Here is a 24,309-nt window from a genome sequence, read left to right as displayed (position 1 = left end):
TTCTTGTTTCTTATAATGTTTAAAGACCGATCATCAAGTAGATTATATGTACGAGAAGGTGGGTGAAGAAAATGATACCTCCACAATCCCACATTTTCTCACAAATTAGTTTTTTTTACTTCTATAAGATTATCGGTTGATTTCTTTTCTTTATCATGATGTGTCGTTCTACTTCTAAGTTAAATATAATTTTTTCAGTTTTTTCTTCAGCATATCTTGAAAATAAAATATTCTTCTATTCTTTTTAATCTAATTTTCTGTATCAAACAAGACCTTATACTTTGAAAATAGAGTTAGTGTTATCAAACTGGGTTTCTCCCTTTCCGTTCCTAGAATATTAATGTGATACTATTTCTGCACTTGCAAGGCTTGCGCACGATGAAGTGGCCACAACCAATCCAATAAGGACAAGATTAACAAATAATTAATAGCGACAGATAAAAAAGCGCGCGGTATAAACGACATGCTTTCAAAGTAAACTAAACTAATGAAACTTACCTATAGGCAATGAAATTGAAAAGATGGCGGGCCGTGGTCAGTCAACTTTGTTAAACAGTACTAGTGCACTGGTCCAAAAATGGGTTAATTAACCTTTTCTTGTTTTGGTCTCATTCATTTCGTTCATGCTGTTGAGAAAGTACAGCCACCACACCATCAATATATCTTAATATGTATAAGCTAACGCTACATGACATATTTACAAAAACATTTAGACCCACATGCATTTTATAATATATAAGATTCATCCGTATTTAAGAGCGTGTCAGAAATATATTAGTTTTTTCTTTTTGTGTTAATAAAGCATATGAATTTTTTTTTATAAAGCTGTTTTATAGAATCACTTTAATTTGCTTGCATATAAAAAGACCATGTAGGTGCAAACCATTTCTTTGAGCACCAAGTAGCTAATGAGCTAGTTAGTACTATCTTTTTTATGCATCAACCTTTTGCTCTTCTTTTCAGGCCCTCCAAATCCATTTGCAGCATTATTTTCACCAGTATTAATTTTTTAGAATGAGTAAAATGAACTCTCCTGAGAAGAATGATGAGAATATGGTAGCTGAGAAAGGAGATGAGAGCAGCAAAGGAGGAAATTCAGTATTGAAAATATTCAGATATGCTGATTGGGTTGATGTGGTGCTGATGGTGCTGGGTACAGTGGGAGCAATAGGAGATGGGATGTCTACTAATTGCTTGCTGGTGTTCGTTAGCCGTCTTATGAACAACTTGGGATATGGTCAGACCCAGCAGAACAATCATGGGACTAATTGGATGGACGAAGTTGAAAGGGTCAGTTGCTAAATTTCAGTCAATCGTATTAGCTCTCAGCGCTTTTGGTTAATTTTCCTTTTTCAACAACAAACTCAGTTCCTAACGTCTCACATTGTCCATCCTTTAATTGTGTCCGTGCTTTTGTTAACAGTGCAGCTTGGACTTTGTATACTTGGGATTAGCAGTAATGCTGGTGGCTCATTTGGGTAATTTCAAACTTCCTCTCTTATAAATTTTTTTTCTCATTTGCTTTGCTTTCCAAGAACAAGGGGACTCCGATCGATGAGAAACCGCGATTGACCAAGTTCGTTATGTTTCTAATAGCATCGATCTGACCAAAAAGTGGTAACTTGGCATCTCTTATGAGAAAGGGGTGTTTTGGGGGGGGGGGGGGGGGATAAAAAAAAGAAGTATCTTTGTGCAACCCTAAAACTTAAACCCCTATTTAATGGCTTAAAGTTAAACCCTCTAAAGCATATGGACTCACCGATCGACCATTTATATTTTCTAAATTTGGGACACCAATCCAAAACCCTATGAAATTTGAAAGTTTGAGGTATAACTTATAATTAAAATCCAGACTAATTGAAGTGATTAATGGTAATTTGTAGAGGGTTATTGTTGGAGCAAAACCAGTGAGAGGCAGGTGCTGAAGATTCGTTACAAGTACTTGGAAGCTGTTCTAAGGCAGGAAGTTGGGTTTTTCGATTCACAAGAAGCCACTACGTCGGAGGTCATCAATACTATATCAAAAGACACTTTTCTCATACAAGAAGTTCTAAGTGAAAAGGTAATTGTACTCATGATCACCATCAAATTGATCAAAATCAAAATTTATGTTATTAGATTGGGCAATTGTTATTCACTGACAAGGATCATATTTTACTCTCTAAAGCTAATATTCTTCTAATATAAAGAGCCGTAGAATGACAAACTGGAAGTGTGAATAACATTTCACTTAAATTTTATGGTTTAATTCCTTTTTAATTTAGATAGTAGAATGACAAACTGTGAGTGTGAATAATATTTTTCTCACATTCTATGGTTTAATTTGTTTTTCATTTTTTGTGTTCGATCATCAAGTGCCAATATTTGTTATGCAGAATAACATTCCCTTAAATTTTATGGTTTCATTTGTTTCTCATTTTCGATGATTGATCATCAGGTGCCAACATTCGTTATGCACTCCTCCGTTTTTGTTTCTGGCCTGGCCTTCTCCACCTACTTGTCATGGAGACTGGCCTTGGTAGCATTCCCCACACTACTTCTTCTAATCATACCAGGAATGATCTATGGGAAGTACCTCATGTACTTATCTAAAAACTCGTACAAAGAGTACGGAGAAGCAAACATAATAATAGGGCAAGCATTGAGCTCCATTAAAACTGTTTATTCGTTCACTGCCGAGAGGAGAATTGTGGACAGATATTCAGCAATACTGGAGAGGACAAGCAGGCTGGGGATAAAGCAAGGCATTGCAAAAGGGTTGGCTGTTGGAAGCACAGGACTTTCTTTTGCGATATGGGGATTTCTTGCTTGGTATGGGAGCCATTTGGTCATGTTTAAAGGTGAAAGTGGTGGGAGGATTTATGCGGCGGGCATCTCTTTCGTATTGAGTGGACTGTATGTTTCTTGATCCCTCATCTCATGCATTTTATGATATTTTTTGTGTGTCTAAAGTTTGTATTTAATTAGTATCTTTTTAGTTATCTTAATTAAGATTGCATGTTAATGATTATTTATGGAGATATTTACTAATAATATTGCAACCTGCTTAATGAGAAAACTGAGCTTGACTCTGAGAAAAGTTCAAAAAATTAATTTCGTTTACTTATTTAATATGCAATTTATTCATTTTGATCTCTGTAACATTTGCTAATTCTTCATTGTATTATGGGGGTCTTTTAATCCATACTCCAATTCTTCACTATATAATTATGCACTGTACTTATGTGTCAGATTGGAAAATTTTAATTGTCACATAATATATCATTCATGTTTTGGTAATTTATATGTCAAATGTAATATGTTGATCGAACCTTATCTCAATTATGTTTTTTTTATTTTTATGTTTTGAGATCAAGAAGACCATAATTTTTGTGGGGTTTTCATTTTAATTTTAACTTTACCCTTTCTTCCTTATTAATATAAATGAAGTGCTCAGTTAATTATTCCCACTTTTGATCAATGGAAACACGTATAAATTGTATCAAACCCGCCAATAGTTAATAGTATCTTTTAATATATGGAGGGTAAAACGTGTTCCAATTCCACGCATGTTTTTTGGATGTTCTTGCTGCTGAGTTAGTTAATCTACTAATTGATCTTAGCTCATGTTAGAAAGGTGTGTATTGAACAAAGTATGTATGAGAAAAGCATGTAGATAGCTATCTAGTCTTCTGGATTTATATTAGAATATATATCTTAACTAAATGAAAATCACTAGCAATTAAGTATAGTTGTTTTAGTATATTCAATCATGAGAAATTTATGTACAACTGTATATTCGGAGAGGGAAACTTGAACTTGTTGGGTGCAAGGCAGACGCACTGCTCTGGCCGACAAGCGTAAAATCTTTCACAATTTACTTTGGACGTTTTTCTGTCTATAATTAAAACCCTATTTTCATTCTGCTGATGTGAATATATATACAAGCGATATATTTGGACATAACCTGATGAATATTAACAGATCCTTGGGAATGGCACTTCCAGATTTGAGGTACTTCACAGAAGCTGCTGTTGCCGCCACCCGAATATTTGACAGGATTGACCGGAAACCCTTGATTGGTGGTGAAGACACCAAAGGAGTTGTGCTAGACAACATTAGAGGCGAGCTAGAATTCATTGATGTCAAGTTCACATATCCTTCTCGTCCTGATTCCATGGTTCTCAAAGATTTCAACCTCAAAGTTGAAGCCGGGAAGACCATTGCTCTTGTAGGTGCAAGTGGAAGTGGAAAATCCACAGCAATTGCGTTGCTGCAACGCTTTTATGACGCGGATGATGGCGTTGTTCGGGTTGATGGCATTGATATAAGGACGCTTCAGTTGAATTGGATAAGATCCAAGATGGGACTTGTGAGCCAAGAACATGCATTGTTTGGGACATCGATAAGGGAAAATATTATGTTTGGTAAGCTTGATGCTAATATGGATGAAGTCACAGCTGCAGCTATGGCTGCCAATGCTCATAATTTCATAAGGCAACTGCCAGAAGGGTATGAGACCAAGGTGAATATGTGTAAAAACTGAAAATGGTATTTAATGTGAAGCAAAATTTATTCCAATTATGATCAGATGCATAGCCAGGTTGTGCACCCCTCTGAAATCCTAGTTCGAAATTTCTCTCCTTGTAGTTTAGGATTAGCTAGGATTTTGGGGATCATATGGTATAAACTAGATTAAAGTTGGATATCGTTTGGAATAGAAAATCGTTATCTTCATCAGATTTGACTTAATTATGATTAAAATGGCGGAATTTATGCAACAGATTGGAGAGAGAGGAGCACTTTTATCTGGTGGACAAAAGCAGCGGATAGCCATTGCTAGAGCAATCATTAAGAACCCTGTGATTCTACTACTTGATGAAGCAACAAGTGCTCTTGACTCTGAATCAGAGGCTTTGGTCCAAAATGCTCTTGATCAAGCCTCCATGGGAAGAACCACAATGGTAACTAATCAAATAAATGTTACGCTGATTAAGAATCGATTTGATATTTACCTCAATCAGTACATTAATTACCTTTCATCGTCTCACATTTTTTGGACCATGATCAGGTTGTTGCACACAAGCTTTCCACAGTCCGAAATGCAGACCTAATTGCAGCGGTGAGTGGCGGTTGCATCAACGAAATAGGGTCCCACAACGACCTCATCAACCGCCAAAACGGGCACTATGCAAATCTAGCAAAGCTGCAGAGGCAGCTCAGTAGTTTTGACAACGTTGAGCAAGAACGAATTTCGGTGTCTTCAGTCACTAGAAGCAGCGCTGGCAGGCTAAGCACGGCAAGATCAAGCCCTGCATCAGCGTTTGCAAAATCGCCATTATCTAATGAGACTCCACAACTTGTGTCACATCCTCCGACTTCTTTTTACCGGCTTCTCTCTTTAAATTCCCCAGAATGGAAGCAAGGCCTAATCGGAAGCCTCTCTGCCATAGCGTTCGGGTCAGTTCAACCTGTCTATGCCTTAACCATAGGTGGAATGATATCAGCTTTCTTTCTGCCAAACCACGACGAAATGTGTGCTCGAATTCGCACATACTCCTTGACTTTCTGTGCACTTTCCTTAATTTCCATGACTTTGAATCTCTTCCAACACTACAATTTTGCTTACATGGGTGAGCAGCTCACGAAAAGAATCCGATTACAAATGCTTCAAAAGATCTTGACCTTTGAAACGGCTTGGTTTGATGAGGAGCAGAACTCGAGTGGGGCATTGTGTTCGAGATTGAGCAATGAGGCTTCCATGGTTAAGTCCCTCGTGGCAGACAGGGTGTCCTTATTAGTCCAAACCACTTCAGCTGTCACAATAGCCATGATCATGGGGCTAGTCGTGGCATGGAAGCTAGCACTCGTTATGATCGCGGTCCAACCACTCACGATCCTTTGCTTTTACACTAAGAAAGTCCTGCTCTCTAGCATATCAGCCAACTTCATCAAAGCACAAAACCACAGCACTCAAATTGCAGTCGAATCAGTGTATAACCACAGAATTGTGACATCATACGGAAGCGTGGGAAAAGTACTTCAACTGTTCGATGAGGCTCAGGAGGCACCGCGGAAAGAAGCACGGAAGAAGGCATGGCTAGCTGGGCTTGGAATGGGATCGGCTCAGTGCCTAACATTTATGTCATGGGCATTGGACTTCTGGTATGGTGGTACATTGGTAGAAAAAGGGCAAATATCAGCTGGGGATGTGTTCAAAACATTTTTCATATTGGTTAGCACTGGTAAAGTTATAGCTGAAGCTGGAAGCATGACTTCGGATTTGGCCAAGGGTTCGACTGCAGTTGCATCCGTGTTTGAGATTCTTGACCGGCATTCACTAATTTCGGGCTCTCATAATGTAAGTGGCAACCGAAAAACTGAAGTTGGTTTTTAGCTTATGGCTAATTGTATTAATTTTGATCTTTTTTAGGTTGGGGATGGAGATAGCAATAATGGAAACTGGATCCAGTTAGAGAAAGTGACTGGAAGGATTGAATTGAAGAAGGTTGATTTTGCATACCCTAGCAGGCCAGAGACATTAGTGCTGTGCCAATTTAGCTTGGAGGCTCAAGCAGGCTCAAGCTTTGGACTTGTCGGGACAAGTGGGTGTGGAAAATCAACTGTGATTGGCTTGATACAAAGATTTTATGATGTAGGGAGGGGATCAGTGAAGGTGGATGGGGTTGACATAAGGGAACTAGATATTCAATGGTACCGGAGGCACACGGCCCTTGTTAGCCAAGAGCCGGTGATATATTCCGGTACCATTCGGGACAACATCATGTTCGGGAAGCTTGACACTCCAGAAAATGAGGTTGCAGAGGCTGCGAGGGCCGCCAATGCTCACGAATTTATCTCGTAAGTATACACATTGTCAACATTGCTCCTTGAACGAAAATCGTTTAGCCATATGATTATCATCACACAACATTGTGTTTGCTTATCTATTTAGCCATTGATCGTCATCCTGATCATTCCAAAACACTGTATTCGTCTGTTTATTGGATTCAGGTCACTGAAAGACGGGTACGTCACTGAGTGCGGCGAAAGAGGGGTGCAGCTATCAGGAGGGCAAAAGCAAAGGATAGCAATTGCAAGAGCAATACTTAGGAATCCAACAATATTGTTGCTAGATGAGGCAACAAGTGCACTTGATCTGCAATCAGAGCAGCTTGTGCAGGAAGCATTGGATCGCATTATGGTTGGAAGGACAACAATTGTGGTAGCACACAGGCTCAACACCATCAAAAACCTAGATATGATTGCAGTTGTTGGAGATGGGAAGGTGGTGGAAAAAGGCACTTATGCTCAGCTCCAGCAAAAGCGTGGTGCCTTTTTTAACCTTGCCACGTGTTAGAGTTAGGTAAATGTAACTAATAATGGTCTAAAATGTTGGCTTCAACTCAGCTCAAGTGGTTATGGCAGAACCTTGCTTAAGTTAGGGTTTGTGGCTTTGGGCATGAGGATTCACAGTTCTTTCAGCGAGGAGTTTAAGGGCGCATTTTGTATGATAAATAATGTTATTGCTTTGGTGCCAAATAAATAATAAATACTATACTACTATATGCTACCTTCTTTATTATTATTATTATTATTTATTTATTTATTTTTATTAGCTACCCATGGGAAACCCTACTAACCCGAGAGTCTAAGGGCGCATTTTGTGTGATTTCACCCAAGGTGAACAAACCAATACCACCATAAGTTCACAACCTCACATGGTTAGACTTCATGCAGGCAACCAATCTTCCATTTTTGTGTAAATCCTATCGTAAGTATTGAACCCACTGACTGAGCATACTTCAAAGGTGCAATAGAGAAGCAACCACTCTCGTAATTGTGCAAGTGTACATTTTAAAAATGAATATATGTCGTCAATATATCATCGATATTAATATTGATGATACAATTGATAGAATGATAGATATGTCGTCGATAAACTTAACTGCATTTTAATGGAGTCCAAGAAAACAACTAGGATACAAGGTTTAGAATGTAGATATGTCGTTAATATTAATATTGATGATATCGATATAATAATACTTCGGGAAACTTGAAGTTCGTGATTTTCATTCTCTGCTACAACAGCATACAAGGTTTAGGATACCCTTAATTAAGATATCCTTAATTCAGAAACAAAACAACAACAACGACAAGAGCAACCTTGCTGATTTATTCCAAAATTAAACTAAATCACTCTACTTATATAGATAGACTTCATGCATTGTTGCATTGCTTCATCATTTTCCTTTACTTTGGGGGATGAGCAGCATCTGCAGGTCCAGCTTCTCGCAGAAGATGAAAGTAGGTTTCCATTTTCACTTTGAGAGTCTCGTGCGCCCTCTTAACCAGCTGGAACTGACTCTTGGTCCTACACACATGCATTCATGGACAAGTTTATAATCACTAATTGGCAAAAACAGCTTCTCCCAAAAGTGATTCCAGCTCTCCCAAAACCGACCACTAGTCTAATACGCTTTACTTTTCCTTTGAATATTCATAAACAAAGTATAACAATACATAAAAAACATGCACATTGTAAAACCCCACCCCTAAAAGTCATGTAATTTTATTTTGTTTTGGGTATTGTTTTCTTTTAAAATTGTTTTTGGTGTTAAATTGTGTGCCACGTGGGGCCCATCCCCTTTTTGGTCTCCTTCTTCCCTCTCTTTCCCGTCACTCTCCCTCACTCTCTCTTTCTTCTTCTCCTTCACCGTGCCACACCCATAACCCATATCCTCAAATCATCATCAAATCACAATTTCAACATCACCATCATCTTTATCTCGTTGCTACGAACTCAACCATAGTCTTGGCATCTTGGAAGTCGAAACATGAAGCCCCGTACACAAGCTCCGACACAGACCACCCCTTTCGAGGCAAATTTCGGCCAAACCACAGCGAGTTGGCCAGCGTGTAGGTATCAATCTCTTCATCTCGCTGATAACTACAACTTTCCTTTTTATTTCACCCAATTTCGTTTAGTATTGAAGAAGTAATACTTATTTGAATCTTACCCAGTTTTCAGCGACCTTTGAGGCTTTCGAGGAATTTTGCGGTCAATCCATGGCTATTTAGATATCGTGTGAGGTACCATTCTCTTCGTCTCTTCGAGGGCTATGATTTCAGTTTTTAAATCACTTGATTTCGTTAAGTATTGACAAAGTTATGGCCGTTTAAAGTTTGTGTAAATTCCGACCGAATCCGGCCTTCTCTTTCGAATGGGTCCGGCGACCCACATTCCAGAAAACTCAGGCATTTTAGGCCATTTAGAACTGGGGCTTTAGGCCTGTTAGATCCGAGCCCAACCCAAACCCTTTTTCCTTTTATTTTGTTTTAATTTTAATTGTTTAATTATAAAGGCCTTTGGGCCATTTTTAAATTAGGGCCTTTAGCCCGTTCCCTTGTTGAACCCAGAAACCCTTAGGCTAACAGCCTTTGGGCCTTTTGAACCAGGGCTTTAAGCCCTTTCCTCTTTAAGTCCTAAAACCTAGGGCCCTAACCCAATAAACCTTTTTAGTTTAAAAACACTAAACCCAATTATTTACCCTAGGCCTTTTATCAACCTAATTCCCTAACCCATTAACCTAAACCTAACCCAAGTCCTAACCCTAAACCTTAGTCGGCCCAAAACCTTTTATGGAGAATATTTCGTTAGGGAATATTCTATTAGGAAATATTTTATTAGGGAATATTAAGGAAATATTCTATTGACGTTTACGAAATTTATCCGGGACCCTTCTTAAGGTAATTCGACATTCTGAATCCGTTTCTAATGTCCGTTTTCCTAAATTCTATTGCTATTATATAGTTTTATTAATTGAGCCCTTTATGTGCTTAGGGGCAATTATAGTGGCATCTTCGCTAGTTTGCGTGGCTCTTCGACGTTTAAGTATCTGTGAGTGGACCCCTTCTAAAATGCATGTTTTAATAATAGAAATGCATACATAGAAAAGCATGATTTAACAATTATGTTTTATGAAACGCTTTGAGATAACATGCTTATTGAGGCTAATTTGAATTATTACTATTTTTCCTATAACCCATGTTCTTATAGAATATTCGATGGATGACGATATGATATTTAGAACATGTTTCGAACACCTCTTTATAGTATAGATGATGGATGACTTTATAATATGAAGTTGCTTTTCAATATATATATATATTCAATGGTTTTGTATTTACCTAGTGGTCATTTCTGTTACGAGACGTAAGGATAGATTCCGGTCCGTCCCGGGCGACGGTTTGGTGTTGGCATAGGGCCTGGAGTGTGTTTCCTCTGGCTATTAGCACAGGGACGGGGAGCCGGCATGGGGCCTGAAGTGTATTTTTCTCTGACTGTTTGCTTAGAGACGGGGCCTGGGGGTTATCGGACAATTCACTAGTGATTATTATATATACAAGTTATGATTTGAGACATTATACGGCATGCTAGGTTTCGGAAAACCTATGTTTATCATGATATATGTGTTTTCATAAAACCTAGGGATTAGTATGTTGATAACTGTTTTATTATATATATATCAACTTGGTCCACTCATGTTTGTTTTGCGCCCCCTTCAGGACTTAGAATCGAGGCATACAATCCCAACATCCAGGCATTTCCGCATCGGCATCTTCGAGTTCTCTCGGTGTAGGACCCACTTCTTTGTTCATTTAATTTTATATTATTTCTTTCGGTGTTCTAGTTAGTCGTATGTTTTGAACACGTTCCTTAAATGCATATTCTTGATTCTTTTATATTTATAAGTCTTATCTATTCCTTATTCTTAGCATTTGCACTCAATAAATGACTTTCGTCACTCTCGGGTGTCGGCCAGCACGTGCCCATCCTGATATTCGGAGAATATCGGGATCGGGACGTGTCACACATGACACGAATCTCAACATGACTGCAAAAACGACAATTTGAAGTGGCAAACTAAAATCGGCGTAGTGGCAAAATTACTTTGACTTTTGAGTTTAAAGGAAGAAACACACACACACACACACATATATATATATATATATATATATATATATAAGTTATGAATTAAAAGCAAAGGGGTAGTATCTCATCACCTTTCAACGTGTTCGGACTTGAAAGCCTCCCTCATCTCGTTGGTCTCAATCCACGCTTTGTTAGCTCCAACGCTGTATGACAAAACAGTGCAGTTAATTAATTGCACAAATTATACAAAAACATGTTCGAGTTTTATCAAAATATATAAGCTCAAATGCTAGCCTGAAAATTAATTATTATATTTATGGTAATATAAAGAAAAATGCTCTCTTGTTAAATATCATATTTACCTGGCGCTGCTACCTTTGAGCTGATGGAGAAACTTATCAAGTCTGTTGGTGTCGTACGGGGGTCTCTCCCTACTAAAACATAGGTAACCGATGTCATCATCATCTTTCAATGTCAAACTGTAAGTAGAAATACCAACTACTAACTCTTGTTCTGGTAACATTTTTCTTTCCGGTGTCGAAAAATGTCTCAAGTTAGATTTTCTCCCTCTTCCGTCAACTCAAGTTCGAGTTTCTCCCCCTCCCGTCAATGAGGAAAAGAAAATAGAAGGAAAGTAATGTTGTAGAAGTAGTAAATTAGCTCACAGTGCTTGCTCCACAGAAACTAACAGTTTGGTGGAGTCCCTGAATTACAAGGTCATAAGCTCCTCAGCAAAGTTGGGGTTGTCAACATCTTCCAATCGCTCCATCTGCACAAACTGGTTGTCCAAAATTTCCTGCAAAACCAGCCCTACACATTCAGAAAAATCCGACAAAAAAAGAATGCAATCTGAAAACCAAAAACTAAAAACAAAATGGTTATCAAAATAAAAGAGAGAAAAAAGGACCTCATCAAAGAGAGATTGCCTCATGGCTGCAACTTTTTCACGCAAGGAATTGCTCTCCATTTTCTTGATCTCTGTAGACATTGAAAGTATCGTATTGAGTACAATGATGACAAGCCGATCGAGAAGGTGATTTATATACGGAGGAAAAGAAATCGGGGACACGACACGTTATAAAGGCATGTATTTACTCCTGAATAAGTGCAGATTCTGCAGAATCCAAACAGCAGAAATGGCTGATTGTGTTGGTATGCAAAGAAAGGATGTGCAGTGAGCCATGTTCCAAAAGTAGTTTCTTCAGCTGCTTCATTTGCTTAGAACACATGCAGGCCAGCACGTGAGTAGATCTCAACTATTATTTATGTGAGCGGCTATCAGCTGTTAATGTGCGTGTGAGTGGATGCGCCTCTAAGCAATTGTTCTTAGCACCCTGTTTCTATATATCATCATATCTAGTCTAGATTGCAAAATAAATAAAAAGGTCGTACCTAGTGCACAAGGCTCCCGCTTTACGCAGAGTCTGGGAGAGGTGAATGTCGGCTAACCTTACCCCCATTTATGGAGAGAACTGCTCCCAAAGATTGCAAAATAAATGCATAGAGATTTTGTTTGGTTGTTTGTTTGTAATAGGCACGGATTCTCTGGAGTAAATTCATTAACACAGTCATTGTTGAGGATCTGGTACTCTAGATTGGACACCAAGTCAACTATTTGAAACTATTTTTACATTACTCAAGTAGATTATACTAATAACTGATATAACAGAAATATAGTTAGAGAGGTATTATTGTAATTGGGTTATATGGCTATATAAGGGATTATATAACTATTATTTTCTTAAGTTTCATTGTATACAGTTTCTCTATTCAATTAATACAATCTTTCTTGTTTCTCACTACCAATTATTTCCCTTCCTCTGTACCAATTCTCCATCTTTTGCAATGTAGTTAATATGGTATCAGAGCCACCAGGCTCACGCCATAGATTCTGGCAGTTTCTCTTCGTAGTATACATTTTTTTTTTTGGTTCAGTTTCTCTTCAATTTTCCATTAGATTTTTCGTGCTTCTGCGATTGTTTGTGGGTTCACGCCATGGATTCTGGCGGTTTCTCTTCGTAGTATACATTTTTTTTTTGGTTCAGTTTCTCTTCAATTTTCCATTAGATTTTTTCGTGCTTCTGCAATTGTTTGTGGGTTGATTTTTCGGCTTCTAAGCATGCAGCATACAGAACGGCGGAGAATTGGAGGACAGCGAGCGGAAGAAGAAGATCAAGATCATGCCGAGGAAGACGAAGGACCAGAACGTGAGCGAGTCGTGCCAGCAGAGGTGGTGAATGTGCGGCGGCATCTCTTTCATGTTGTGATTTGGTAACGGGGGAATCCTCTGGTTTCTTGGAGAGATGGGTTGTTTGGATTTCTGGGGAATAGGTCGATGCAGGACTAATTCGTTGCACTGTTGATTGAGATCTTGGATTTCTGAATGCTATTTTCTGCGATTTTGATCTATGTGCAGCCCAAGTGCTTGACGAATTGCACAGCTCAGTATTGCAAATCTGGGTTGCTCGAAGATTGGGTATCTGGGTTGCTTGTCGATTGGACGTCTGGAGTTCAGTGCTATTTGACGATCTGGTGATGCTTGTGTGGTGATTCAGGTGAATTTGTTTCAATTTCTCGAATCTCGATTATATATGCTGCTTATTCTCTGAAGTCGTGGTATGTGTTTGTTCTTGATTTCTTGGTTTGTTTGAAGCAAAGATTTGGGGTTCTTGATTTCTGGATAGAATTGTGATATGGTGATGTCTAAAAGGATCATTCTTTCTGTATCTTTTCTTGGAGTATAATTCTCTAAAATTTGTGAATATGTTGGGATTTATAGTTTGTGGGTTTGAAAAAGAAAGTAGCAGTCTTTCTGTGGATTTTTGGAGTGTCATTCTCCTGAGTCGAATTGTTTTCTGTGAATCTTGGAGTGTCATTCTCCTACGTAGAAGTATTTTCTGTGGATCTTGGAGTGTCATTCTCCTTAGTTGATTTAGTTTCTTGGAGTGTCATTCTCCTTGGTAGATTTAGTTTCTTGGCAGTGTCAACTATGGCTTCTCAGTTCACAATAAAAAACTTGTTGGGTATGTTCAGATCAAGACCAGGTTTAATTGTATTGCTAAGATCATTCATAATCAGGAAAGCCTTGCAGATTCACATACAGTGAGAATTCGGTCCTGCTCCGAATGTAATACTATCTGCATAATGTGTGTTTGAAAGGATGATACAGGGTTTTGTTTTGCACCAGTTGGTAATGTGCATTTTTTTTAGCAGCTGAAACTCTTTGGGAAGATTTGGTGATATGGCGTTGCAGTTGAAAAAGGGGTTAAACCTAATGATAGGCTTTGTGGGTACTTACTCTATGTCATATCGTTGTGTGAAGAAACTGGGCAACAAGAATTTTCTTTTAATCAGAAAGCATCACTAAAGCTGCAATTTCTGTGGAGATTGGTTGTAGCATTCAAAATGGCTCCTGAAACATTTTCATCTCACGCATTGCTCTGTTAGTGTTTCGCCTCATCTCATGCATGAGTTCAGGGTTCCTTACGGCTTCCAATGTCTGTCGAAGAATGCCAGGATCGTTCCAGATCAGTCTCAAATACCTGGATAGTTCAAACTTCACTTGGATACTCCAAGTTTAGTTTGAGGGGGGAGTAATAATTGATATAACAGAAATATAGTTAGAGGGGTATTATTGTAATTGGGTTATATGGCTATATAAGAGATTGTATAGCTATTATTTTCTTAAGTTTCATTGTATACATTTTCTCTATTCAATTAATACAATCTTTCTTGTTTCTCACTACCAATTCTTTCCCTTCCTCTGTACCAATTCTCCATCTTTTGCAATGTAGTTAATATATACCACTTATTTCTTAATGTGTTCAAAATCCAATCCAAGACCCTAATCTGGTTGATTTCATAGCATTGGTGGATTGGATTCGACCTCTAAATTTAAAAATCGACACGTTTGAATGCAATATGATGTTGGCTTTCTCTACAAAAAAAAAAAAAAAAAAAAAAAAAAAAAATCCAATCTAAATTTGCTTAATTAGAATACTTAAATTCTTATATGCATTTGAAGCATAACGTCTAACTTTTCAAGAAAAATGATTTTCGGACTCTTTTTTTTTTCTAGCCATTAAATTTTGTAAATCATCAAAAGAAATCAAAACAGAGAAACAAGGGGAATAATTGCAAAATGAGAAAACATGAGTGCCCAAGTCATATCCTGTCTTTAGAACTTGTTTCTAAATTTGAGAACTATAAACATGATTAGAAGGAACCCATTCATGCATAATGCAATATTTATATACATTAGATGAACTTGAACACAGAGCATGATTTTCACCTTTATTCCTTGCTAGGAAACTTTGTTCAGACTTGGTAGATGATTTCACATTGACAAGTCAAAAGTTAAAAAAAAAAATAATAATAATAATTATTTTGAGAATTTATTTTTGTTGTAAAGATAATTAACAATGATGAGCAACGTGCCTTGGAAATGAAATATTTCCGATGGCTAGTTTATATTTCCAAAAAAATTTATGACGAGGATTTTTTCCTGTTGAAAATTATTATTTGTCACTGTAAAATGTCTTTTTCGACATCTTTTAATTCTCACTAATGATAATTCATTTTATAGCGACGGATATTCGTATCATGAAGAAGGTGGTGCTAAGCAAGTCCCTTGTGGCCATGTCTACCTCCAAACTTGCGTAGCAAACTGGCTCGCTCTCCAATTCTAACTCTTGCCCTCTCCGCCGCTCCACAATCATCCCGATCAACCCCAATAACTAATTCAATTAAGAGTTAATACTGTATACTTTTAGAATTTTAATTATTTAATTGGAATTTGTTCGTTTTTAGATGGGTTATTTTATACACATCCCACAATTTTATGAAAACACCCCATATTAAAATTTTCTATAAAATTTCAGCTTTGTCCCTCATTTTTCTGAAGCCACACCACATCCCCACTCCAAAAAAACAAAAAAAAAGCACGCCTAGTAGCCCCAATTCACCAAGTATATCTTATTACCTCCATAAACATTGGCCAGAAACTCTCATTTCGTTGGTTACAATCCAACACTTCGACTCACCAACCCTGATACTACTTTACCCTTATCACCTTTGTTGTCGAAGTTGTTGTCCCGCACAAGCCACCTCGTCGTGGCCCTTTTTTGTCTCTCACTCTAGAAAAAACATAAAAAAAAATAAGCCAGACATTTCTTCTAGAGTATCAGATGCAAATGCAATAGAGAGAGAGAGAGTTATGCTATCGTGATGAGAAATTACGACTGGTTGGGCTTTTTTGCCTCTGTTTGCATGAGGTGTTGCCACCAGCAAGGAATAGTTAGGTGGTTGGGGTTTTCTCTTTGTCTACTAACTTAAATTAAATAGGGGTAAAGGTGGAAATTTAAGTGAAAAAATTAAGGTGTGGGGTGTCTTCGTAAGATTGTGAGGTGTTAATAGAATTACCCTTTTTAGATATGTACTTTTAATTCAAATTAGATTATATAATTTGCTAATGGTGTTGGAGATGCTTTCGGCTCTAGGATAAATGATTGTCACATAAATTGAGTAATTTTTCTCTTTTGAGAAACTTAGCTCACTTATGAGAGATTATGTGAGTCAAACTACACACCATAACTCGTAATACGGTTGCTAATGTAACTTATTCCTTCCTCTCTCTAAGAGCGAAAAAAAACATTTCATCACCCAATAACCCATCACACCCTACCCCACTCAGCTCCGAATATTTCAACATAAAAAATATGGTCAGGTACACTAAGTGATAATACAATTGGTTGGTAATTTTTTTTCAAGTTTTCAACCAATTGTATTATTACACTTGGTGTACATAACCATATTTCCGACACACTGAAAAATCTCTCCACCTCAAAATCCTTCCAAGAAAATCTAATAAATTATTTTTATGGTTACAATCTTCAAATAAAGTGTTTAACAAAATATTTAGATGTTTCTCAGAACCAGAGTCTCATGTGTCAACAAACATATGGTACTTAGATATCACGTATTTTATTATGTGCCCATATATAATTGTCTTAAACGAGAAACATGAGGATTCGAGGACAAAGTGAAAAGTTTTGGAATATAGACAGATAATAAAGTTACAAAAACAATAATAAATTTGAATCATCTCAAACAAAATAACAAATGTGAATGCTTTGGATCAATCTAGTTGCAAGATTATTTTTCAAAAGACAAATCACAGTTTTAAGAAGGTTGCACTTGTAGTGGAAGGTAAGCTATGAGTATTGTTTAAAATATTTACGAAATTGTCGATATTTTTGTCGAAATATTCAAAAAATTAATGATCAATATGGAAATTGGGTAAGATGAAAACTTCATCCTGTATAAGCGAGATGTTGGAAAATCAATGAATATCACCGATGCACTATAGAAACTTTGCAGGAACCATTGCATTGAACTTTTGAATTTTTTTTTTTTTTGAGAAAATTTTCTCTAATTTTAACTAAATTTGGATAAGTTGATATACCCACCCATTGTAAATTTTCATAATTTTCGTCGAAGGCAACTGATATTGATATCAATACATCCATTGATATTCCCACACATATCAATATTTTAAATACTAGCCATGGCTAGCTTATACTGGCCATGCCGCTACTTTTATACTTTTTTTTTAATGTTTGGAATTTTATTGTTTGACATTTAAATCATTTGCAAACCCACGAATACTATGTTCCCTTAAATTTTATTTAATTTATACTTTGGGAACTTATAAGCTTTGTTAACTTATTAAGTATAAATTTATGTATTAAGTACAGAAAACTATGTTCCCTCCTAGTTTCATTATTATACATCAAGCTCATGCTTTCTACCTCAACATCTGCGGTGTGTAAAGCAGTATATAGACGTAGACATGAATCATGATTTTTAAAGTCGAATTTGTATCCCAATCCGTAGAGAAGGTCTTTTATACGGCATGCGGGGCTAGGGACAATGCGAGAGGGAGTTGGAACCAATAATGTGTCAGGGTTAGCATGACAAATCAAAAAATGTGTGGTAGGAGGTTTTTTTGTGTCTGGATCTATATGAACACGTGATCCGATTATCAGATCCAATAATCTCTTCAATCCACACCCTAGCTAGTAGAGGAGTTGAACTCTTATGCCGTATATGCATTATTAACTAGCTATACACTTTACACCCACAAGATGCTACTTCACCGTACTGAAGCACATGTTTTGAGCACGTTGATTCATTGTACTGTGATATTCTAAAGTATAATTTCATCATTGCAAACCTAATTTAGAAAAGTTAGCTAGAGCATCGCAATATTTGCATCTAAGTTCAAAACTCTCTTTAATTTAACTAAATTTAATGTAATTATCTTATCATTTTCAAAAGAAAAAGCATAATATGATCCCTTCACCCATATTATAACAGGTCGCATGTGACAATATTCAGTTTCACTATCCCAATAATTTTTGGACATCAAATATATATATATATGAGGTACAATACTTGCAATTTTTTTTTTTTTAACTAACGATATTTTTACACTAAGGGGGTGGGGGAGTGAATTAAACCTTATAATAGGTTAGCAATAATGTGGCGCAAATTCGTATTTGACAAGAATCAAACCTAACACCTCTCACTTACAAAATTAAATTAAAAATATTATCTTTTAAGTTAAAGTACACTACATATATGTATATATAAATGTACTTGACTAGCCAATCCAATTGGGTGTGAGTCAGACTACCACAAGTCAAATTTGCATATAGTCTAAATGTCACATCGTGATCAGGCTCCACCACATTCCGGGCTCGATTCCGCCGTAACACAATATTGTTCGCTTTGGGTCTCGACCACGCCCTCACGGTTTTGTTTCTAGGAACTCACTCGAGCAGAACTTCTCAGTGGGCCACCCATTCTGTGAATACTCTGGCCCCTTTCTTGCTTAACTTCGGAGTTCCTACAGAACCCAAAGCCAATGAGCTCCTGAAAGGCATCGTGCTAAAGGAGGTGAGTATGGACATATAAGGTATAGATGATCCACTCACTTTGGCAATGTGGATCTAACACTAAATCTATTAAACATTTGACCCCATGGTTTTAGACCCAATTGCCAATCTGCTAGCCAGACAGGCTTGGTAAGGTTCATACACTTTCCTCCAAATAATAGTCAATTACTTCCTGAATCATTCAATCTTTAAATAATTAGGGCGTCATTTCTCTCTCTCTCTCTCTCTCTCTCTCTAAATATATATAGCATCTTCTACCTCCTGTTCCTCACTGAATTTAGATATCTTTTTCATCCGTGTCCAAAGCCAAAAAAAACCCTAAAAGTTTCCATGGCAACTGTATTTTCGGATCAACTGCTCAACACCATATCAACTTACCATATCGACCTTGATGAATTTGATCTGGATGAAGCTTTAACTTTGTCTTTTGCAGAGAATTCCAATTCTTCCCACTGCAATAATAACAGTATCATTGCAGCATCGAATTCAACCTGCAGCTCCTTGATAGTTCAATGCATGCCAAGTCCTGTTACTGCAATCGATGATGTTTGTGCGGTTTGCATGGAAGGACTGCAATCAGGTGGTGAGGAGGATCACAAGATTATTGGTAAACAAGTCCCATGTGGCCATGTATTTCATGCCACGTGTATCTCCTCCTGGCTCGTCGCCTGCAACTCTTGCCCTCTCTGCCGCTCCCCCATGATCCCCGCCGTCGAACAGTGACTTTGCAGTTTGCGCCATCCCATTTAATTTTTCTGCAGTTTGTTTATGTAATTATTTATAGGTTTGGTTTGCCGCACCAAAATTAATTTGTAGTACTCTTTAGTAGAAATTGATTTAAGTGTTTTTCAAATAATAATAATTATTAAAAGAATGGTTCGAAAATACTACAAACAAACATGTATCATCCGATTTTATTTGTTTTTATGAAGATAACATTTTTTTCCTTGTTGATTGAACAGAATGTTGACAATTTAATTGGATAATCAAGTTTTGGCCTTTTCGTAATAATTTAGCAAGTCATTCGGCTAGCAATTTGTTATAATCACATGTCTTCGCAATTATTCTGTCAAGTTATATACATACATACATACATACATACATACATATATATATATATATATATATATATATATCTTTTAGTGCAAGTGGCATTTTATACAAATGTACACTATAAAGAGGGGAAGTTTGAATTCGAAACGTAGTGGATTAAAGATAAAGATCCTAACACAGAGCAATCCACCGTTTGCATATAGTGTAAACCTTTGATTTGCTAAACATGTGTTAAGCTTCAATTCCTAAGTTTTGTCTCATAACTCAACAACCAAGAGTTCCAATTATTTACATATTTCGTTGTGAATGTGGCTTTTTGTTGCCATATATTACTCCCGAAGTTAGTCATATGCTTTGTACGTCATGTAGCTCTCTGTAGACAAATATTTCCTGAAGTTGGTCATATACTCTGTACATCATAGAATTTCCGAAAAATCAAAATGAAAGTTCTGAGGACTAAGTGAAAAAAAAAATTATTTTAAGGGAGGACATTGCTCAAGTTTTCAAATATTTATACTATACTAAATGTCATAAATTATAATATAAGGTATGGGCGGTAACAACAAATGCTGATATAAACTTGAAAAAGTGGAACTAGACACCTGGGAGGCCGCAGCCAGGGCCGGTTCAAAAATGCAACCTTGTTGGCTAACCGTGTGTTGAACATTACATAGATATTTTGGATGGTCAACTTTAATTAATTTGTATTCCCACCGCTTTTACATTTTTTGACGGATAAAACCAAAAGAATTTGTTCATAAAAGGTAGCAAACTTGGGTTTGCGTAGATTTTATAATTTTTTAGGGAAGAAATCCTAACAAAAATTTAAATAATTTGTATTCCCACCACTTTACATTTTTTGACAGATAAAATCAAAAGAATTTGTTGATAATAAGTAGTAAACGTGACTTTGCGCAGATTTTATAATTTTCATTTTTTTAGGGAAGAAATCCCAACAAAAACATCATGAATTTGATCATACAATTGTTTTTTAGCCATTATAAAAAGTAAACTTACTAGAATGAGATTAATAGGAGAAAGACAAATAGGATTTGAGAGCCACCAATCACCATCACTTGGTCAAATGTAGCACAATCTTACCAATATATATATATACAACAACAAACAAGTCTTGTCTCACTGAGTATAGTCAGCTGTATGAATCCAAGAATGCTACTGCACTTGGTTTTGCATCAATTCTTTCGTTAGCTTCAAGTACTCCATATATTTTCTTCAATCTATTTCCATGTTTTTCTACGTCTCCCTCTATCCCTTTTTCCTTGAGCATCCTTCATAGTTGCATCTTCTAACAGGAATATTTGTATGTTTCGGTTCACATGTCCAAAACACTTTAACTGATTTTCTCTCATCTTATCTTCAATTACAGCCACCCCTTCTTTACTTAGATATCCTCATTCTTAATGCTATCATCCTCGTGTGCTCACCAATCTAAATCTTACCAATATATTTAAATATAGAAGAACATTATGACAAAAAAAATATATAGAGATAAAAAATTGACAACGGCCTTTGAGGACAGTTTCTATTACCATTTTGGCCCAAAATCAGTACCACTCTGGATCACGACTAACTCAAATTAAAAGGGGGAAATGGGTGGCCACCTCTTTAGCCTAAATTGCTGGGTCGCTCCTGTGAATAATCTACCAAAAGAAGAAAAGGTGACCCAAAAAACAAAAAACAAAATTGACTAGTCTCAACAATTAAATGTTCGTTTTGTTGTTAAAATATGAATAAACTGCCGATTTGTTCCTTGAACTATCACTCAACTTTCGATTTCTTCCATGAACTTTTTAATTGGAAAATTAAGGACTTAAACTAATTTTTTTGACTGATTTGCCCCTGCTGTTAATTTTTCATTCATTCCATCCAAAATTCTGTTAAATGGAAGCATGTGAACACCATGTGTGGGTAGTTCGATCATTTCATTCTTTAAAATAATTAAAAACCTTAGATTTCTAAAATGTAAACCTATGCAAATATATGTGCTTCTATAGCTTTTGTGTCTGAAGGTCTAGTGAAGTGACGCTTTTGTCCACAAAGAAGAGTTACGTGGTTTGCTCATGATAATAGTTAACGTTAATTTAGATAAAATCTATGAAAAACTAACGGTAGGGAGAAAATCTGCAAAAAAAAATTAGATTAAGTCCTTAATTTTCCAATTAGAAAGTTCAGGGGAGGAAATCAAAAGTTGGGTGATAGTTCAGGAGGCAAATTAACAATTTACTCTTAAAATATTTATAGCTCAGTTAGTTAAGAAGATCCACACCTTATTCGTTCGACTTACATTTTGATGAGACTCCAAACACAACTGTGTGGTGCAAGTAATTCATCATTGTCCAAACACAACAATGTACTTCCAAAAATGCCCCCAGTTTAATGGTGTAATTTCAATTTTGTCTTGACCGTCCAGTTTGAATCTGGGTCGTCCATTTTTTTAGACACTGCTCAGTTCGTCCATTTCATCTTCTCTCCTCTCTCCGCCGAACACTCAACATCGTGCTCTCTCTCAATATCACTTCCTACTCGACATCGGTCCCTCTTTCCCCTTCCAAACAAACCCATAAACACCCCAAACCCACCACCAATCTCACTTCCTGCATCAAGATTCATACCTTGCATCTACAATTTGGTGAAGGTTCGAAGGAGATTGAAGCGAATATCACCACCTTCTCTTCTTCCTCAGGTAAAAGCCAACGACTTTCTCTTTCCGAATGCCTTTTTATTTTCTATTTTTGTCTTTGAGCTTCTGCTTTGTGGGTTTAAAACCGAGATAGGGAGATGATGTTGATGTATGGAACGTTATATACTTCTGTCAATTTGTAGTTCAATATTTGATCAATTTACACTAACTCTCTGTATGAATCTCTGTACAATTTACAAGTAAACTGCCAAAGGCTCTGAAATCAATACTATATTTCAAAGCCTTAAATTTCCGTAAATAAAAATTCCAACATCAAAAAAAAAAAAAAGAAATCATAGTAATGAAGGAGGAAGGCAAGGAGAGGACAGACCTGGGTTCGAGGCACTTAAGGGATCTTTAGAATTCTGTAAAATACTTTGTGCCTTTTTGCTATTGGTGATGATTTTTCATGAATATTTATGCTTTAATATAGTTGTTACAGGAGCAAGTTGTTTGACTAAAAACCTTAGAAGATTAGGGTAGGGTATATGGAGGACAAATTAGCGGGAACTTGGGCTTTCCACCATAAACATTGCCTTTTTGTGTGATTGTATTAGTGTTTTGTATATTCATTCATAATTTTCAAATGTGAAGGAAGAGACCTAAATATATAGAAGTTTTAGAAACTAAAAACTGAAATATCAAAATGGCTTATCTTAAACGGGCTAGCATGTGAGAATTAGACGGTCAAATAAATCTTGAGGAGTAAAATCGAAATAGATGGTATGAATATTACATATTAGACCGAATTGGTTTGAGCATGATTGAATTGATTGCTTTGAGTATGAATGGTTTTGAAAACTTGGATTCATATAGGATTTAAGGTTTAGGGCATTTTTTGCTTGGATAAGGCAATACTCTTCAACTTATTTTCATTGTTATCAATCGCAATGCACACCACATATATTTTGTTCTTTCATTTTCGGTAAAACTACCATTTATTTACATTAACTAGTTTCATTTTTCTGATTTGTAACAGCGAAATTAAAACAGAAGAAGAAAGTTTTGAAGTGTCGATTAGTAAAGAAGAAAGTTCACTGCTGATTAGTATCTATGTACCTAGAATATTTTGGAAAAATAAGCAGTTCAACAGTGCTCTAAACTTGCAAAATGTTATGAACCCCCACTTTTCGACACTTATTTTTTTATTATTGTAAATAAGGTTGTAAATATATTTCCACACGTATGTAAATAGTAATGTCTATCGTACATATTTAGAACTTTCAACATGTTTTATACGGTTTTAAAACCCGTAGCATCGCACGGGTAATTTTTGCTAGTACTACTACTATAACTTGAAATATAAGCTGGGGTTGTTCCGAATGAAGTAAGAAGGAACAGAATCACTGGAGAATCGTCTGTGTTTCACTTGAGCAAAGACAACTTACTTTTGAACCATAAAACGAATTGATTTATGCTCTGGCGAGAAAAGGTTTGAAACTCCTCACTCAAATTCGAACTTCTACAGACGCATATTTGGGCAACCGACTCTACTTTCACGTATAGTTTGACTTGAGTGCAAAATATACGTTACGGTACCCATATAAATGTGTGGTGGCAAACCCAGTCCAGCTCCACGTACACAAAGAAGTGAGAACGGATTCCCTCCACCACGGATTCCTTTCACCGAGTCTACTCATCTGGGTCATTGAATTTGATTCAATGGTTACAAACAACAGATT

At 36.6% G+C, this 24,309-nt stretch overlaps 2 protein-coding genes and 1 long non-coding RNA gene across 3 annotated transcripts; 2 read left to right on the top strand and 1 right to left on the bottom strand.

The window, feature by feature from the left end:
• Positions 1–892: 892 nt before the first annotated feature.
• LOC103453005 (putative ABC transporter B family member 8) lies at positions 893–7,545 on the top strand. Its single transcript, XM_017323216.3, has 9 exons — positions 893–1,290; positions 1,424–1,478; positions 1,884–2,062; positions 2,438–2,895; positions 3,964–4,504; positions 4,764–4,943; positions 5,051–6,340; positions 6,413–6,840; positions 6,994–7,545. Exons 1-9 carry the CDS (start codon positions 1,015–1,017, stop codon positions 7,337–7,339), a joined length of 3,753 nt encoding a protein of 1,250 aa, XP_017178705.3. The 5' UTR covers positions 893–1,014; the 3' UTR covers positions 7,340–7,545.
• A 487-nt stretch (positions 7,546–8,032) lies between these two features.
• LOC103452997 (pseudo histidine-containing phosphotransfer protein 1-like) lies at positions 8,033–11,924 on the bottom strand. Its single transcript, XM_070810522.1, has 4 exons — positions 11,823–11,924; positions 11,278–11,711; positions 11,047–11,118; positions 8,033–8,353 (listed from the first exon to the last, which is right to left on the bottom strand). The coding sequence occupies exons 2-4, from the start codon at positions 11,436–11,438 to the stop codon at positions 8,233–8,235; spliced, it is 354 nt and encodes a 117-aa protein (XP_070666623.1). The 5' UTR covers positions 11,439–11,711; positions 11,823–11,924; the 3' UTR covers positions 8,033–8,232.
• Positions 11,925–22,374: 10,450 nt separating this feature from the next.
• On the top strand, positions 22,375–23,857 carry LOC139190367 (uncharacterized). The gene is made up of 2 exons (XR_011574547.1): positions 22,375–22,630; positions 23,607–23,857. It is a non-coding gene; the product is annotated as an uncharacterized lncRNA (long non-coding RNA).
• The last annotated feature ends 452 nt before the right edge of the window (positions 23,858–24,309 follow it).

The sequence above is a fragment of the Malus domestica genome, chromosome 02, assembly GCF_042453785.1.
Source record: "Malus domestica chromosome 02, GDT2T_hap1".
Classification (NCBI taxonomy): Eukaryota; Viridiplantae; Streptophyta; class Magnoliopsida; order Rosales; family Rosaceae; genus Malus; species Malus domestica.
Note: the sequence above shows the minus strand (reverse complement) of the source record. Positions and strands in the feature narration are given on the sequence as shown.

Coding starts and splice junctions, on each gene's coding strand:
- LOC103453005 (XM_017323216.3), top strand. CDS start 1,015: ATGAGTAAAATGAACTCTCCTGAGAAGAATGATGAGAATATGGTAGCT. Junction 6,341..6,412: donor TAATTTCGGGCTCTCATAAT/GTAAGTGGCAAC, acceptor GATCTTTTTTAG/GTTGGGGATGGAGATAGCAA. Junction 6,841..6,993: donor AATGCTCACGAATTTATCTC/GTAAGTATACAC, acceptor TATTGGATTCAG/GTCACTGAAAGACGGGTACG.
- LOC103452997 (XM_070810522.1), bottom strand. CDS start 11,438: ATGTTACCAGAACAAGAGTTAGTAGTTGGTATTTCTACTTACAGTTTG. Junction 11,119..11,277: donor CTCAAAGGTAGCAGCGCCAG/GTAAATATGATA, acceptor TTTGTCATACAG/CGTTGGAGCTAACAAAGCGT. Junction 8,354..11,046: donor AAGTCCGAACACGTTGAAAG/GTGATGAGATAC, acceptor GCATGTGTGTAG/GACCAAGAGTCAGTTCCAGC.